At 35.7% G+C, this 19,703-nt stretch overlaps 1 protein-coding gene across 2 annotated transcripts in view; it reads left to right on the top strand.

Annotated features, from left to right (window-relative positions):
* Window positions 1-11,339, top strand: part of LOC136848862 (atrial natriuretic peptide receptor 1-like) — a 454,893-nt gene extending 443,554 nt beyond the window's left edge. For both annotated transcript variants that reach the window (XM_067121689.1, XM_067121690.1), the window contains exons 19-23: window positions 5,965-6,088; window positions 7,582-7,650; window positions 8,147-8,420; window positions 8,967-9,061; window positions 11,046-11,339. In XM_067121689.1, coding sequence (XP_066977790.1) covers window positions 5,965-6,088; window positions 7,582-7,650; window positions 8,147-8,420; window positions 8,967-9,061; window positions 11,046-11,102 — 619 coding nt within the window. In that variant the 3' untranslated portion in view covers window positions 11,103-11,339. The remainder of the gene's footprint in view (window positions 1-5,964; window positions 6,089-7,581; window positions 7,651-8,146; window positions 8,421-8,966; window positions 9,062-11,045) is intronic.
* Window positions 11,340-19,703: the final 8,364 nt, after the last annotated feature.

Genomic DNA, 19,703 nt, shown 5'->3' on the forward strand with positions numbered 1-19,703 from the left:
TTAACAGCTCTCCTAGGGCTGGCCCGAAGGATTACACTTATTTTACGTGGCTAGGAACCATTTGGTTACCTAGCAACGGGACCTACAGCTTATTGTGGAATCCGAACCACATCATAGCGAGAAATGAATTTCCATCACCAGAAATAAATTCCTCTAATTCTTCATTGGCCGGCCGGAGACTCGAACGCGGGCCCAGCATGTGTGCTAGCCGAGAACTACACCGACTCGTCCAACGAGGAACTTAGGAAAACGGATCACAGTGGTTTTCCGTTTGCTTAATAGTTCTGTTTGCACCCACAGATGGCTTTATTAAATTCTGTTGGCGCCCTCCGGTGAATTTGGGAATTCTGTCGAATATTTTGACGTTTTCCCTTGACTGGTGGATTGCGCAACAAAGTTCAAAGCGAGAGGGAATATCAGTTGGGAAAAAGCAACGCTGCAAAAGTTTGGTGTTCCCGTCACAAATTACTTTACCGAGTCTGTGTATTTGTTTGCTACCTTTTCTATCCAATTTATCAAGGTGAATGTGAGGGACCGTTTGACAGCTCTAGTCTACGAGAACTCCATTTCGGTAAACGTTGCATGTTTATTCGACTCATCTCGAATAATGGCAGTAAATTGGTATGAATTCGCATTCATCGTGAATCTAAACGTTCAGAGAAGATCAGGAAATCAAAAACCTTGCAAACAGTTGCTCTCGTTTCTTGGTTAGTTGACTTTTAGACCAATTGCGATGGCTTAACGAGACAAAGCGTTCACTTAATTCTCTTTTTCAAAGTTTGTTATTTTTACGTTTCTCCGTTTATACACAATTGTGGGGAGGAGTTGATGTCCTATTGCATTTTCTATCTCATATAAACAGAATTGAGTTCGCATTGGCAAGGTCCGTGGTCTGATTCAGGCGACCAGTCGATCACACCCGTGGACGAATATCAGTCAACTGCTCTTGATAAGAAAATTACATGTGGGTAGCAACCTCGCCTCAAAAGGCGTCGTGAAAACTGCAGGGCTAAACATTTTTGTTATGCCACCTCAATCATATATATATATATATATATATATATATATATATATATATATATATATATATATATATATATATATATATATATATATATATATTTTAAATGTATAAATATATGTATATGTATATATACATATATATTTATTATACATAGTATATATATATATAGATAGATATATGCACATATATTTTCTGTAACGTTACAGATATGCACACGCGTGTTCCAGTAAAGAAAACAAAGCATTTCAGCTAAAGCACCTTTTAACAGCTGTCCATTAAGCCAGGTAAATTCCAAAGGTTAAGCCACAGCGCCTTCCATTCCCCCTCCCCCCCCTCTCTCTCTCTCAGCTCCCAGTCCCTGAAGCTCTGACGCGAGAGTCCCCCACCCCTCTCTCCCCACAGAACGTTAAAATTTTAAGGTGGCTGAGGTTAGCCCCCTATACAGCAAGAACCTGAAAGTTATAAGGGAGAAAGGTGAAGGAGCAGCATTAAAGTCTCTCTCTCTCTCTCTCTCTCTCTCTCTCTCTCTCTCTCTCTCTCTCTCTCTCTCTCTCTCTCTCTCTCTCTCTCAGAAACATGGGAAGAGTGAAATGATCAAGACTTATTATCAGAAGTCTTTTCATTCATTAAGGAGTTACCGGAATATCGTCTCTAAATAAACAGTAATAAAATAATTATGTGAACCTTTTTTTTTTTTTTTTTTTTGAAACATTTAGGAGTTACCGGAATATCATCTCTAAATAAACAGTAATAAAATAATTATCTGGAAAACTTTTTTTTTTTTTTTTTGGAAACTATTTAGGCCCATTCCGTAATAACCGGTTGTTGCTTTGACCTACGCTGTCGAATAATTAGTCATTTGACCCTGGTGTGTTGCAAACAATGTGGAGAAGAGCGTGAGGTTAACAACCTCATCCTAAAATACTCTATGATAATGTATATAGAACACCAGGCTAGCATTATTAAGATCCGTTGTTCGACAGAAGTCTGCAGCACACCAGTCGACCCATTTTTGCGTCGGTATCAGCGTCAACTGGGGTCAAAAAAGGGAGGTGCCCATAGATGCCTTAGCTGTGGTCTTCATTAGAAGATGGAAGCTTACTCTCACGTTGCTACCCTTTCTAATAAGGAAAAGGAGCGATTTAAAAAGAAAATTGTATGTATGTATGAATATGTTCACCGGTGTATATTTGGTTGCATACAAATTATATTATAATCCCTCTACTTAAATAAGCTGTAAAATTCTGAATATAGAGCTCGCCTGTTGCAAAATTTGTACAATTGCACAAAAAACAATAGCAATCATCAAATTCCTTATAATAGTAATTACATAATTTCGAATATTGCATCGCATATGAAATTTTCCTTGTGGTTGAATCCCATTCATATATTCCATTGCGTAAAATAAAGAGGCTTATGATGACTAATTGTTTTCAGATTTTGCACAATTTAAATTTTACCTTATTCGAGCACAGCACATTGAAACATGAAGATTTCCGGATGGTGGAACATTCATTTCGATAAACATCTTGAACCTATATAATAATTAAATTAAGCTTAAACCCACTTTATTTTCAATTTGCTTTTCTAAACTCACGCACAAATAATTTTCACGATAGCAGTTCTCATAATAATTCATGGGTATACCTTAAAGCGCCTTTATAAGAGAAAACTGCTAGAATAAAACAACGATAAATTAATAATAATAATAATAATGGAAAGAGAAACCCACAACATTCCTGTGTATAACTTGTTTACTTGTAAATATTTACATATTACTTGAATCTCGAGTACTTTCAGGTCCTAACTGTGACCCTTTTTCAAGAGATGTGAAGGTGGTCAGGCTGGTTCAAGGCCCAGCAATCTTATGGAACTTCTTCTCCAAGTGCTGTCATTTATATGATGGCTGTCCTGGTTTCCATTCTCTTGAGAGTTGTTAATCCCCTCCTGTCGGTCTGATATCCTGATCTGATGGTCAGTGGGATTAACCCTTGTGGTAGGTGAGTGGTCCCCAGCGGTCTGTTGGGCAGGAGACCTAACCTCCAGGTCAGAAGGGTCGATCTTAGCTTCTTTTTAATATTACAGCTCGGATCCTCTGAGGCAAATCCTTTAATCTCTGATGAGTGCCCCTATGACTGATGCTATTGCTTTTGTATATAAGCCTACTGTTTTGAAAGCCATCCTATGGTTCTTTTCCCAACAATGCCTAGCTATGGCATTGTTGGAATAAGGACCGTAGGATGGTTTTTAGAAACCTAAGACCCACGAAATTCTGTCAGTTAAGGCTAATATTAACTCGAAAGGACAGGTATTGAACAGATCAGGTCGCCAGTTAACACTAGTTGACAAAGAATAGAGGGTTATTCATAGCCACATGAGTGAATTCAGCAAACTGGAACACTAAGTTCAACAAAAAAACGTAAAATAAAATGAAACTGGTTATTTACAGGAGCTAACAGTAGCTCAGCATATAGCCCAACTTGGACAAATCTCAATGCTACATAGAATGAACATTATATATATATATATATATATATATATATATATATATATATATATATATATATATATATATATATATATATATATATATATATATATATATATATAAAATATACTCACATATACACATAAATCAAGACGGACGGACAGCCAGAAAGCTTCATAGTGATTGCGAATTATTATTTTGAATAAATACAAACCCAAATTCAAGTGGAAGTTTACCTGTTAGGAAATATTTGTACCGTTCTCATCCAGGATCTGCATAGGTAAATATACCCTCCAGCAATAAAGACGGAAGGTCCCGTTTCGAGGTCACGTAGTATTGATCCCGATTATCGGTAGCAGAATAGGAGCCTCTGGTTATTTGAATCTCCATTCCCTATCACACGGGATGCCTATGATGGTCGCAGTTATAATACTCACAGGCATCAAATATATTTCAAGATTAAACTTTAGATGAGAGAGAACTGCAAATAATTATAATGAATAGTTAAGGCAAGGAGAAAGTAAGGATGAGACATGAAGTGAAATCTTATATATATATATATATATATATATATATATATATATATATATATATATATATATATATACACATATATATATATATATATATATATATATATATATATATTATACACATATATATACATATATATATTATACATATATATATTATATAAATATATATTATATATATATATTCTCTTTTCCAGTGTTTTCCAGTTTCGCCAATATAAAATTTTTCGCAAGGGTTACTTGGAGTTTTATATACACCTCTAGTACTGCCTGGAGGGTTCTTTATGAGTCCATATTTCATTCTTTATTGTTCTTAAAAGCGACATTAACACAAAAATTCTTGAGTTGGGGATATCTTTCATATTACTGCACAAACAAATCTTTTGAGTTGCAAGGTAAGGTTCTTCTTTATTTTGATTTAGTTTTTTTTTTTTGCCGCTTCTAATGCATTGTCTGATACACTGTCAGGATATTTCAATTTCTGCCTGTATTCCTAATCTTGTCTATTTCATCATTAATATACTCAGGGTTACATATACGTAATGCTCTTAAAACCATAGATGTGAACACGGATTTCTAAACCTTACTGCTTTGGCCAGAATAAAAATGTCCACACGGAGAAGTATTAATAGGTTTTCTGTAAACAATGTATTTGAACACATTGCAATTTATATGTATCAGGCAATCTTAAAAAGGATAGGCAACCATTCTTTTCCATTTCCATTGTGAATTTAAGCGAAGGTATTAATTGATTTAACTTAAGAAAGTTATTTATATTTTCGTTCCTTGGCCATGCAAATCTCTATGTTTTTTAAGGGCACTACATATATGTAGATGTGTGTGGCCAAGGAACGAAAATGTAAATCTTTTTATTTACAAGTTAAATCAAGTATTACTAACTTAAATTCACTATGGAAATTGAAAAGAATAGGTACCTACCCTTTTTAAATTGCCTAATTCTCTCTCTCTCTCTCTCTCTCTCTCTCTCTCTCTCTCTCTCTATATATATATATATATATATATATATATATATATATATATATATATATATATATATATATATATGAATAGATTGTGTGCAGAAATTCACAAATATATAACTGAATATCAAATTCACTCAATCTAGGAAATAACATACTTCCAAGGAGAATTATTATTATTGATGAAGACACGAACTTAAGCTTTTTTGGCTTATTAAAGTGGTAAACAGTCTGCATATCCCAAGGAAAAGGCAGACTTGTAATACTTATTACTAAAAGTTAATAAGTTATTTATATACTCCACTAACATCTTCATGGCTGCTTTCACCTCATAATCTCCATTTTTGTAAGAAACGTTTATCAGCAATTTTTTGGTAAGACCACTCGCTCATTACTTCCGCTATATTAATTGTCCGCCGTTTCTGAGAAAAGCGACTCTTCTTATCTGTTTCTTGCGGGAAATCATCCGTTATTTTTATAAGTTCTGACTTCTTAAGATTACATATTCTAATTGATACACATTTGCATAATTAGTGTCAGTCAATTTCGAGCTCCTATTGTTTGTAACTATTGTTCTCTTGCAATTGCAAAGACTAATCGTGAGCCTTTCACTGGCTCATTCTTCAGGACAAACCATTGGCGATTTCATAGAATGGTATTAATTACATGGTGTTCTAATTGTTTTAATGACCAAAGCTTTCTCGGCACGGGTGTGTTTTATAATAATGAGACTATCAGCCATTGAATAATAGGGTAAACACCGACATATTATATCCTTTAGCCAAACGTTAATGTAACCAGCAAAGATGTAATTATCTTTGAAAAACCACCAACGCTTTAAATAACAAACCTTTAATTGAACGTTTCTGTTCACAGTCACACCGTCAGGGACGAAGAACGTTATTTAAGCAAATACCCGTCACTTTTCCTTCCTCGCAGGTCAGTCGCAAGCCAGCTGATTGCCGGGAAGAGCGTCGTAGCTGAGACGTACGATTGCGTCACCATCTACTTCAGCGACATCGTCGGCTTCACGGCTCTCTCGGCTCAGTCTACCCCCCTTCAGGTAAGTCTTCAGGGTTCAGAGTGATCGGAATGATCAGGCTTTGCTACCAACTGAGTCTCTTTTTTTTTTTAGTTTCGATCTCTCCTACGCGTCAAGACTCTTGAGAAATTTCCCCCACAGCTTCCTGACATTTGGCGGAAGCCTACGATATACGTTAGGTTCGAAAATTAGTATTTTTAAACGGAGTTAATTTGCATTAATTCGGTGATCGTTCAGCGAGACGCAGTAATTAGCTGACTTTGCCTAATGAATTATGAATTCCGTTTCCGTCGATAAAAATGATTAAAAATTCTCTCTCTCTCTCTCTCTCTCTCTCTCTCTCTCAGCAAGAAGATTGACCCAACATGTATATTACACTCGGCAAACATTGATTTATTTATCTTTTAAGAAGTTGCCAATAATATTGCAACCTATAAAAAAAATAAAGTAAATGAATTGCAATATCTGTTTTTTTATTTTATTATAATTGTCTACGGCTGTCATGAAAAACAATCACAATATTATTGTAACAGCCAAAACAGTTATGTTCTGTAGTAATACTTCTGCTATACCATCCATCATGATAGCAAGTATATCCCACAAAAATATGATGAGCCGTTTTTTCCAACGTTCATTACCTTGAGCACAGCACAGCTATGCATTTCTATTTGAATGCTTTCCTCAGAAAAGCATCAGCTGACAATCATAGATAGTTATTCACTTGGGAACAGGAGCGAGGCCTGCCACTGGACAAAGATCACACCATAATACAGGAAACTGAAGCGACACATATAAAAAGGACATTTTTTTCTGATGTCCAACACCGGACGTCGTTAAGGCTCAATATTCGGGTGGAAGAAATTGAGGCTGAGATCATGAGTTGCAAACAAAATAGAATCTTTAAATTAACATTGATTTCCTCTTGATATTTCCGGCTGTGTTAAGTAAAGATCCTGTTATTTGCCTAGGCATTGATGCCTGCAAAAGAAGATCTCAAAAATGAGCCTAAAATAATGTGTTTGTGAGAGAGAGAGAGAGAGAGAGAGAATTTTGTACTTCTGAAAGACAAACACTGAAGAGTATTGCATTCAACAGCAGTTATCTCTACTTCCCTTCAAATAATGTTTCTAGACATTAAGGATAAAAAGACTTTTACTTTTGTACAGATTGAAGGTAATTTATTGTAAGTGACCTCGTATGAGGTCACTTGGGGAACGTAACTCTACACAAGTCTATTATTGTCAAATATTATTACTTCACCCATCTAACTTGATGTAGTTAGCTGTTTGTCTAGTCACCCTGACAGTTTAAATATTTTTGTCATCGTTTCCTGAATCCTTACTTCTCATCCTGATTAGGATTTCTGATTTGATTCTTGACAACAGTGTACAAAACGACCTTATCCTAGCTTTCCTAATAAAACTCCAAAGTCCGAAATGATAATTCACAACAAGGAAGACTCTGCCCATCCACAAAGGTGCTTCCAACATTTCACGAAGACTTTTCTTTGTCAGGTTGTGGACCTTCTGAACGACTTGTACACGCGCTTCGACGCCATCATAGAAAACTTCGATGTTTATAAGGTGAGAGAAAGTCGACGATGCATTATGTATTTAGCAACATCAAGAATTTGAGATGAAATTGCATTTAGGAGGCTAAAATACAGGTATTTTTCATATGAATAGAATTACAATGTTTAATATAAAATGCAGGTTTTTTCTTTGCGTCACCACGAGTCATAACGTTTTGTCTTTGAACATGTCCACCTTTTCTGCTATTTGATAGAAATAATACAATCAAAATACTGGTGTCGTGGAACGCACAATAGATACTAAACCAACGACAAATGATTTAGGTGAGAAAGAGTCTTTTATAGATTTCCATAGTCTTGCGTGTAACAGAAAGAACATAAATCAAGAAAGTTATGGTAAATGAAAAGAAGTTGAGGGACATATCAATGCAGTTTACAGACCTTCAAGATTTACACAAACACGGTTTGTAATCCTCCCACTTCCGTTTTCCCCGACCTGTTGCCCATCCCATCGGCCTATGAGCTAAAAGAAGCCTTCAATTCCTCAGGTCGAGACCATAGGCGATGCTTACATGGTGGTGTCAGGGCTGCCGGTGAGGAACGGCACTCAGCACTGTCGGGAGATCGCCAACATGTCCCTGGCCCTCCTGAGGGAGGTGGAGACTTTCACCATCAGACACCGGCCTGAGGACAAGCTCAAACTCAGGATTGGCATGCACACGGGGCCCTGCGTGGCGGGGGTAGTCGGCCTCAAGATGCCCAGGTATTGCCTCTTCGGGGACACGGTCAATACGGCGTCAAGGATGGAGAGTAACGGATTACGTAAGTTGCAGCTGAGAAACTGGACTCTCATACGAACAGTACAATGCTGGCATAAGGCCGGCTTAATCTAAGAGGAATGAATTCCACTTCCCTGTCTTTATATCTAGTATAAGTAATAAAATGTAATGTCTACGCTTTTTAAATAGCAAAAGAAGTACTTTCGTGTTTCTTGACTATATGAGGTAAATGAAGGTATTTCTTTGTAAAAGCAAACAGAATGACGCTGAACTATTTGGTCTTTTATGTGAAACATTCATCCGTTACGGTAACCTCTTAAATCAAATCACTCCCTTCAACTACAGTTTTCCTAAGATGATAGGTACTTGCTTTGCAATATCTTATATAACATTATATTTTTATTTAGGTGAGAACCAATTACAAATTTATTAGGTTTAGGTTTCATTTTTACGAAGAAATTATACTTCCATCATACATACTTTGGCCTTTGATAACATCTGATCCAACCTGCATTTAAATGACAGCCACTCTATTCAGCAAAAGTTACCAGGATAAGACTCTAGACTCAGCAAACCATTTCCCTTCCAGCCCTGAGGATCCACGTCTCTCCAACCACGCAGAAAATGCTCTCGGAACATTACCCTAGTTTCAGGCTCGAGCTCAGAGGGGAAGTGGAAATGAAGGTGAGAATTCCGTCGATTCTTTTTCGTGTATGCGTTCATTTCCTCTCGTCTTTTCAAGCTGGCAGTGGGCGTGGAGGGTCAAAGCAAGATCTAAGGTGCTGCATAACAGTAAACAGCAAAGTAAAAATTAGTTGCAAGTTAAATAGACACAAATACGCAAAATCTCTCTCTCTCCGTGCGTATTTGTGTCTATTCAACTTGCAACGAATTTTTACTTTGCCGTTTTTCAAATCAACTTCCCGGAATCGTCGTTGCTGGAACTGGCAGAACTAAAATATGCTTTTTTGTTTTCCGAACTTATTTCACGTTCTTTGAGGTCATTAAGACAAAACCTTACAATTACGTAACGATCATGAAAGAAAGATTATTTTCGGTGATTATGCATGGTTAGGAGGGAAGGGAAACAGTTTTCCCTAGAGGGCCTGGTCCAACATAACTTAGATCTTTGCGCAAACCTTTTGTCAGCTGGTTCCTGAAATCGTTATAACCAGAAGGGAAGTTGTAAAGTTGCTAAACGTCGCCAGTATGCCCTAAGAGAAGCACCTGAAACCCAAAGTGTTGTGGCTGCAAAACGACCAAAGCATAAGAAATAGACCGTCACATCTACTTTCACCTAATTCTTATACATGTATTTACTCTTACACTGAGAATATAATCTTATAAAGTATTAGATAATGTAATAAGTGAAAAAAATATACCATCTTTCTATGAAGAACTGTTGTTTATCATATTGTGCCATTATTGGAACTTTTTAAATCATGTATAGTGTGTGCTTCGTATTAACTTTTATGCAAATAAGATTTTAATGAGTTGATAGTGTAAGTAGTTCTAAGGCTGACTGGGATATAACTTGGTTAATTAATTAGCATAATTCAATTCTAAGTCCTTTTATCATGCAGGAATGATTTCAGCGATTATTTTGTCGCTCACGAGATGTCTTAAATATCGTTGTGCATGAACGGAATTGTTTTCCCTAATTCTAAAATTTTTTTGAAAAAAATTACGAAATTCCTGTATCTGGCAAAGTAAAGTTTTTTTTTCTGAACCAAACATTATTAATTTTCTAGCTTAGAGCCAAATAGTATTAATCTCCCCCACTTCTGACAAAAAAATGACTGTTTCTCATCTCTGAACCAGATATTACTAATGTTATTTTAGATAAACCACAATATCATCTTCTCTCAAAAATAGAGCTAATTTTTTTTCATTCCTGAATGGTATATCACTGATTTTTCTAATGCTTCACGAACTGTTAACCTTCACATGTGGGGGCAAAAGGTCAAATCACCACTAGCATTCTTAGTTCATATAAGAAACAACACTTATCTCATAATTTCTCAGTGAAAACTTGCAAGTCTTTTCCCTGAAGAGAACTTGACCAGTTCATTAAACAGTAGCCTAATCTCTAAACGAATGTCTAATCTCTGTTCGGTATGCTAATCTGCACTGTGAACAAAACCACACTGATAATCTCTGACCGAAACCTTACAAACCTTCCATTATCCAAGAAAAGCCTAATGGTTTCCTTGGCTCTGGTCGAAACCTTACTAGTATCTTTACCAGCTGTTCTTTGGTCTGTTCGCAGATTCTTATTAATCTTACCTCTGAATGCAACTGTGCCAATATCCTTATCTCTGAACGAAACCCAACTAGTCTCCCGATTACTGAACAAAATCCCATTAATCTCCTCCCCTCTGACTGGAAGTTTCTTATATTATCTCTGAAAAAACCTTGCTAAACGAAATCTAACTAATCTCGTCATCTCTTTATGAAAACCTGCAAACCTCGTTGTCGCAGATCAAACTCAACTAATATCCTGATCTCTTAAAGAAAAATAATGTATCTGCTAATCCCTAAAAGCAGCCTGGGCATTCTCTCAGTGTCTTAATGTAACATAAATAATCTCTTTATCGCCTAGTGAAATCCTACTGACCTCATTGTCTCGCAACGAACCGCATCTAACGCTCTCTCTCTCTCTTCGCAGGGCAAAGGCCGGGTGACAACGTACTGGCTTCAGGGAAAATTTGAAGAAGACGTCTAAATAAATCTGATGACTTATTCCTACCGAGAACATGCCATTTGAAAAGATGAATTCACAAATGCCAAATCATTGCGTGAAGAGTAAGCTCTGGATGTTAAGATATAGGACTAGAGTCTCTTTTAGTTGACCTCGACTTCAGTTTTCTGTTGACTATATCCAGTTTCATATTTATTTCCCTCGCCCCACAAAAAGGATTGTTAGACTATAAGAATATATTTATGGCTACTAGTATTTTCATTTAGCTTTCAATCAACCCCCTCCCACCGTGGTTTATAAGCAAAATGTTTTTTTAGAATGGATACTTGAGTCAGTGTTGCATAGAGTCAGAGCAAAATTGTAGATGCATATTGAGAAGGGAATTCTTGAATATGGAAAACGAGAAAGTCCGGATGGATCCCACACGACTGTTGTAGAATACAGGAAACTTGAAAGGCGGCTTAAGTATTCTGTATATCTATTTATGATACGAGAATTCCGTGTTTTATAAGTTTCTAGGATCCTAATTGAAATTAATTTTTTTTCTGGTGTAATTCTTCTATGTCTTTCTCTCTTTTAAGGTGTTTATCTAACAATTACACGCCTATGCACACACACCATATCTTTGATATATATATATATATATATATATATATATATATATATATATATATATATATATATATATATACATATATATATATATATATATATATATATATATATATATTTACGTATAAATATATATGTATATACTCGGAGGCGTCCAGGGAAAGGCACTCGATACAGTTGACAGTTTATTGCTAATGCCGACGTTTCGCAACTACATTGTTGCATTTTCAAGGCTGAAATACAGCGAGCTGACTCAATAATTATTCATAAAAACATTTATTATAACAACTAATTAAAAACACTACAGTATTGTCACGTTTAAAATGCTAATTCTTTTAAGAATATCAGAGGCACCATGACACTAAAAAAGAATGACCTACCCAGACGGGAGCTGAAACAAAACTATTGAAAGGAGAGAAAAATACAAATTAAAACAAAAAAAAAAAAATAGATAAAAAGGAGAAAACAAGAAAATAAGGCAAATGGGACCATCAAGCAATAAACAGGTGAGTAGATGACGTTTGGGTGTTCAATGATGGAACTGTTAATTTTATCATTATGGACTCCAAGGTTGTTAAGCCACTGTCTTTCTGTGTTTGTCCTATTATTCGAAATTCTTTGTTGTCTATGGATGTTTTGCATAATTTGGAATGGTTCCTTATGTTGGGTTGGACAATCCGCTCCCGGTTCGGAAGCTAACCCCTCTATGGGCGTCTATGCGTACCCTCAGCAGTCTTCTGGTACATCCAACCTAAGTCCCCTGGTTACACCTTGGGCAAGTATACTTGTAAACGACGTTGGATGTAAACACAGGACTAACTTTGTTCTTGAGTTTGAAAAAGGACCCGATGGTGCAAGGATTTTGGGGGATTAATTTTAGGTTCAAGGCAGGCAGTTCTCTCTGAAATAAATTTAGACATTTTTAACTAAAATTATCGTTATATAGTTAAGGGAACGTTGCAAACATTTTCATTTTTTGCAACGTGTGGATGGCCGTGGTTTTTCCATTTTTTTTTATTTAAAAACCTGTTTAAAGCCCTGAAAACGAGCTTTTGAGGAAAACAGTTGTTTTAAATAAAAAAAAAATGGAAAAAACCCACGGCCATCCACACGGTACAAAAAAATGAAAATGTTTGCAACGTTCCCTTACCTATATGACGATAATTTTAGGAAAAAATGTCTAAATTTATTTCAGAGAGACCTGCCTGCCTTGAGCCTATAAAATACAAATTCTTAAGTACCTTGAGGTATTACCATCATCATATCTAAGTACTTGGTCTACTAAAAAAATCACCATAGATTAATAATTTCTATAGTAGACCATTAAGACTTCTTCCTACACTTTCCCTCAGAAATACCAGAGGAAACTAAAACGCATTAGTTAAGGGGTTTATGTCTAAAACATATCCTGAAGTATTATTGCTAAAAAAAATTTTCTAAGCGGTTTTTTTTTTACGTTTTTGTTCACCGCATTTACCGACATTTGAGCGGCATTGGTCGAAAAATTGTCGCAAAATTTCTGTATGACTTTATAGGTGGAAGTGAGAAATATACTTTACTTTCCTACTAAAATACACATTATCTACGATAAAAACTGACTCTCTCTCTCTCAAAAATATAATATCAGGGTAAATATGTATCTATGTATCTCGATATCAACCTGCGATATCGCCCTTTGAGCGACAAATTGTCGTACAATGTTTGTATAACTTGCCAATTCTAGATAGTAGAAAATGAGAAATTTACTTCAGTGTCCTACTAAAACTACCCATTTTCTACGGTAAGGACTTGTTCGTTCTCTAAAAAAAAATATTAAAAAAAGTAAATATATATCTATGTATCTCGATATTTTGAACTCTTTATCACAGATGTACCATGACAACTACTAAGCATATAATATTTTATATTTCGTGACATATTTTAACTGCCTGTTTTTTGGGAAATATGAAGTTATATGAGTAGGGAACAGTTCCAACTTCCAAACAGGGTGTTGGGTTTTACCAATGGTCTCCAGTTGTCTGTGGTTCTGGTGACAGTGATGTCGCAGTGTTTTGTGACGCGTTTCCTTTCCGAATTTTCGTACCGTGTAGTGCATTCACGCAATTCCACTGCCATAAGCAAGAGAAGTACCCCGTTTATGAGGGAGGAATTTGAACGATTGCGTCTCGTAAGTTTGTTAGAAGAGAAGGACTTAGCAAGGGGGAAGTGTTTCCCAGCTGGGAGAGCAACAACACCCGAACGCCCATATATCTAAGTAAGGGATTTGTTTTTCTGTATTAGACATTCTGATTAGTGGTATTCTAATTAATGATATTCTAATTAGTGCTATTCTAATTAGTGATTTATGTTTTTCATAATATTATAATAATTATAAAAGGAAACAAAACTTGATTTTACTGCAGTGAGTTGTCGTTTGACTCGGGACTTGTGTTGTCTAGCGTTTGTTTACTTTATCCTGACAGTTGTTTCTTTGCCTCTCCAGTATCTGAACGGAAAACATGTACAACAGTGGCAGCGTATATAGGTTATGTAGAAAATGTATATTGATAGCATATACTTTTATAGGTTATGAAGAAAACTTTAGGGGGAGTGTGAAACGACGGGAACAAACCTCTCCTAGAACACCATGTCCTGGCCTAACCTCATTAGGGCATTTATTTTTATGATTTATATGTTACGAAAAAAATTTAGCACTGATAGCATATAGCCTACTATTTTTATAGGTAGCATATACTATTTCTTAAAGGTTATGGAGAAAACATTATATTGATAGCATATATTAATGGATTTTTGTTATGAAAAAGTTTTGCTGATAAATTATATATATATAATATATATATATATATATATATATATATATATATATATATATATATATATATATATATATATATATATATATATATTTTTTTTTTTTTTTTTTTTTTTTTTTACTGTAATACAACAGTATAATATGAAGATAAAAATGCCCATAAAATAATATTTGAACAGTGCAACCATAATTATATTTTGAGCACTTCCTTCTGTACCCATGCTCACGGGTAAAATATGGGGAGATGATGTGTTACAATTGTATATATACTGCCACGCCCACATATGCTTTGTATATTTACTCTTGTAACACATCATGTGTCCATAATTTACCAGTGAACAGGGGCGCAGAAGGAAGTGCTCAAAATATGTGGTTGCAATGTCCAAATAGTGTTTTATGGGCCTTTTTATATTCATATATATATATATATATGTGTGTATATGTATATGCATATATATACATACATACATACATATATATATATATATATATATATATATATATATATATATATATATATATATTAAACCCCGTATTCGCGCGGCATGTGTACCATCCACCCCGCGAATAGCTAAAACCAGCGAATACTTAGAACCTTTCTAAAAACACTTAAAACTGCCTATTTTAATAGTTCAAACACACACGAAGGAAGCTAAAAATGCTTATACAGGTATTATCCTACTTACGATGGGGTTAGGTTCCAAAAAAAAACCATCATTTGTTGGAAAAAATGTAATAAGTACCAAAACGTATCTCGAACATAGCCTAGCCTACACTAGGGTATTCGGTACCATGTGTACATATATGGTAGCCTAGCCATAATTATTCTTGCAAAGTGACTTATGATAATTCAGTACAAAGAGAAATTGAATAACAAACAAGAATTAGCTTAGCCTACACTATGGTATATTGTTTACATACTCTGTAGCGTAGCCTACATTATACTCTACTCTGTATTCACATATCGTATTATACAAACGTCAACATAACGGATATGCATCTTTTGCATGGATCTTTTAAAATGTTATGCCTTGATTCACTGTATCCAATAATATTGTATATATTCTTATATTGCTTTTGTATTATAAATTTCGCCGTGTTTATAATTCAGTTCAGAGCGCTTTTATTGCTTCTAGTTAGCGTAAATGTATCTAGATACTTAATTTATATGGGGCAAGGTTATTTTTCGTTATACAAAGTGTTTTTAAGTAGAAATATAGCTAAAGTATGCCTCGTTATGCCATTAGTTTATCTATTATTTTCGTTAGTAGATGACGATGGCCGTTTGGGAACGGTTGTTTTGTGTAAAAAGAATTCAAGATTCCGTTCGCTACTTTCACTTGATTTCATCATAATACAAGCTTTATGTGTTTATCATTTATCGGCGTAAAAATAACAGTAATGTGTTCTTCCATGCCCAGTAGTTTTGATTAAAATACTTTATCTCCTCCCATTTTAATTATGATCGAGTTTCATCCATGTTGCCAATGCACGATAATTTACAGTATAATCATTAGCAGCTTGAACATTGTTTTCTTAGCTTCAGCTACAACTTGCAGCTTAAATTTAGCAGTATATTTCCTTGCCGATCTTTTATCCATACCGAGTAAGTGTATAATATAAAAATATATCAGTCCTGTTCTACTTAACGCCATTTGTGTCGTAACGTACGGTAATTGTTTATTACCGTATGATGGTGGAAATACCAGGTAAACGGCTGTTGTTATCTGATTCGGTTATAAGCAGAGCAACAGTTTCTTGGTTGGTTGTTTATGGCTGTATGCATTTACGCAAGAGTATAACGTAATTAACAATACTTTTATCATTCTCTTTTACTTTTTTAACTAGAAGATGGGGTAAAGAGATGGATGAAAAGTTGTCTATTGTAATTTGGTCTCTGTCACTGCCTGATTATGCTGCTGCCTGCGCCCGCGCGAAATTTAAAAATATTTTATAAATAATATCGTATCGGTATTAATTGCCTATATACCCCATTGCAAAATCGAATTATTGTAAGGTGAATTATCGTAACTCGAGCATTACCTGAGTATTTTAATAGTTTTATCACAAAAAGTGCATTTAGTCATGAAAATGAGATGAAAATACCATATTTAGTGAATATTTCTCATTGAAAAATATCGCGACTTGGCGAATTTTCCGCAAATAATGGGTAGATACGTTCCAAAGAGAAATCCGTGAATACATGAGTCCACGAATCATGAGAACTCGAATCATTGGGTTTTACTGTGTATATATATATATATATATATATATATATATATATATATATATATATATATATATATATATATATATATATATATATATATATATATACTGTATAGTTGTATTCTGAGGCCAGTTGGAAGAATGAAACTATTTTTTTGTCAACTACCTTAAGGGCCAACACCTAGCGCTCAGAATATAAGCAATAAATGTAAAAAATAAACTGACTTACCTTGATATCACATATAAGTAAACAGAAAAGTGGAGGTCGTCTTTTAAAAAACCAGTCGATAACTTTAAACTGAATTTATTGACAAACGGAGCAATCAGGAAATTACTGTGAAAGGGCTGACTGAGCACCAAGCAGGGCACATGCAATGTGCAATAACAGCAAGATAATGCATTAGCAAATAATGGAAGGTGCAAGGGCTACAGCCCTGAAATAGTTTGACATGCAGAGGAATTTACTGCTGTTGAGACTGATTGAATGATTTTAGGTAGTTAACGCAATGGGATTTGCAAAGGGGGAACTGGAAGAGAATTTCAGGTTAGCACTCAAAGCAAATAACCCTCTCTCACATGAAATTACTTATGCACAATGGAGGAATTTGTCAGTTAGATTGGATTAGCACCTGGTAACACTATGGTGGTGGGAATGCTCTAATTATTATCACTGAACTAATTTAATTTGAGCTTGGGACAAGTCATGAGGGCCAAATGTGCGTGCTAGGCTGTGAGAAGCAAAGGGGCTCTGTTTTAGGAGAATGAAAAGTTGGAAATACTGAGAATGGAGGGAAATTCACAATAAGAAAAAGATAACTGGCGGTCAATTGCTACTGCAGACGTACGTTATTGTGTTTGTGCATGGAGCTCGCTTGCAAAAGACGAATTTCGGCCGCAGAAATCCCAAAACCTTGCCAGTGTGGATAGCAACAGGACCACACTAACTACGTGTGGCCACGGTCCTGCTGGACGAGTGTGTGTCCAGGCAGGGCGCGATGAGTCTCCCATTCGGGTTCAAGCTTGGGGGCCCAGTAAATCGGTCAATCTGAAATGCAATTTCAGCCAGCAGAAATTTCCAGTGGAAATAGGTCTTATGGCTAAGGCTACTAGGGTCAGCATAGCAGCCCAATTACGGTCCTAGCTAGCCCTTATGTCCCTAACAGCTTTCTCCCACCCCCACCTCCAATCATACAATGTTGGGGCTAAGAGGTCGGTATGGTCCCTCAAAATCAGGCGATATGGGGTAGGCCTACATAAGTCTCCCCCCCCCCGTGGAACCTCCTCCAGCCGCCATTAAATTTAATTTCCTAGCTAACGGGCTGAAGGGACGAATTTTCTAAATGTGTGTGTATGTATATGTATATATATATATATATATATATATATATATATATATATATATATATATATATATATATAATATTTTCCCAAGAATCCCAGCCACCAAATGCTTAATTTAAAGCTGGAAAGTACAACAGTGCATTTGGGCACTGCCTGACAAGGAAGGACGAAAGGAGTAGAGGCCCCTCCCTTAATCTTTTAATCGCCTATCAACTTTCTCTTCTTGAACATGTGATGCTGTGGGAGAATTTGCTTTCAGATCCTAAGCCAGGCAGATTAAGAGAGAACACCTGGGACTAAGTCGTAGATGACACCAACCCCAATGTGGGTAACCTCCTGACCCCTGACCGAAGTCATTTAAGGGTCTCACCGAAGGAACAAGAGAGAGAGAGACACTGCTGGACGCGAGCGAGACATCTCCCCTTCCATTCAGAGAGCCATACCCTACCACGTGGTCCTATCATGTAGGGACCTTTAGTCTTCTTACCAGTGAAGCCCTCAGCCCTTCCTCCGCCACCATTTTTCCCTCACTGAAGCCACCTCTTCTACAAGGTAAAGTGATCTGTTGCAAAGGTTCTTCCCGTCAGTCATTGTTTAATTCTCGTACTAAACTTTCTATTTCCATTTCCAAGTGCTAGTATTTCCATATTAACCTTACCTTGTTAGGTCAGTGTTACGTAAATGCCTGTGTTGAAATAATTACATAAAATCGTGTGTTCAAGGCTTCTCGGCACCGTCTGTGCTCACCTTGTCCTATGTATATTTTACTATGTCCTTACTGGCTTTTAATTCGTGAATCTCTCCCTTTACAGAGGTTTTGTTAGCCGTGGAAATCTCTCTTGACTGTGCCTTGTGTCAGCATCACCACACCAACAATATACTTTCAAGTTTGCCCAGTTAGGCTATAATTAACCTCTCAGGCCTTGCATGCCTGATTAGTCCATTTCATCTTCTGATATCTCATTTCATGTTAAATACACGTAACTTTAAACTTATCCTAACGTGTTTACTTACAAATACCTTGTGAGTAGAGCCCTCAGCTCAGATAAATTCCCCCTTTTTCCTTGTTTTTTTTTTCAATTTCCTGAATCAACAGCAGTCAGATTTTATACAAAAATAGAGGTAAGTAACGAAATTTGGAGTCTATAAGTGGCTCATGGTAAGCATTTCTCCATGAAAAATTGTAAATATATATATATATATATATATATATATATATATATATATATATATATGTATATGTATATATATATATATAATATATATATATATATATATATATATATATATATATATATATATATATATATATATATATATTAACTTTATCACACACACAATTGTTCTGTGCATTAGTAGAAGTACTAAAAGGACCTCATTCAAACTGGATGGTATCTAATGGAGTATTTATTCAGAAAAAAGTTACAAGCTTTCTTGGACAAACAGTCCACATTATCAAGTATCCGTACAGTGACCAGACACGTAGTCCAGCTGTATTTACATCTGTGTGCTGGGTACTTTTAATCCTGTAATCGCCTTGCTCATCCTGTGTGACCCCCACCCCCTCGTGACCTTGGCCTTTCTCCTTCCAGGTATCCATTTTCCGTGCGTCCTCTTGCGTTTTTCCTTAG

This window comes from Macrobrachium rosenbergii, chromosome 19 (assembly GCF_040412425.1).
Source record: "Macrobrachium rosenbergii isolate ZJJX-2024 chromosome 19, ASM4041242v1, whole genome shotgun sequence".
NCBI lineage: Eukaryota > Metazoa > Arthropoda > Malacostraca > Decapoda > Palaemonidae > Macrobrachium > Macrobrachium rosenbergii.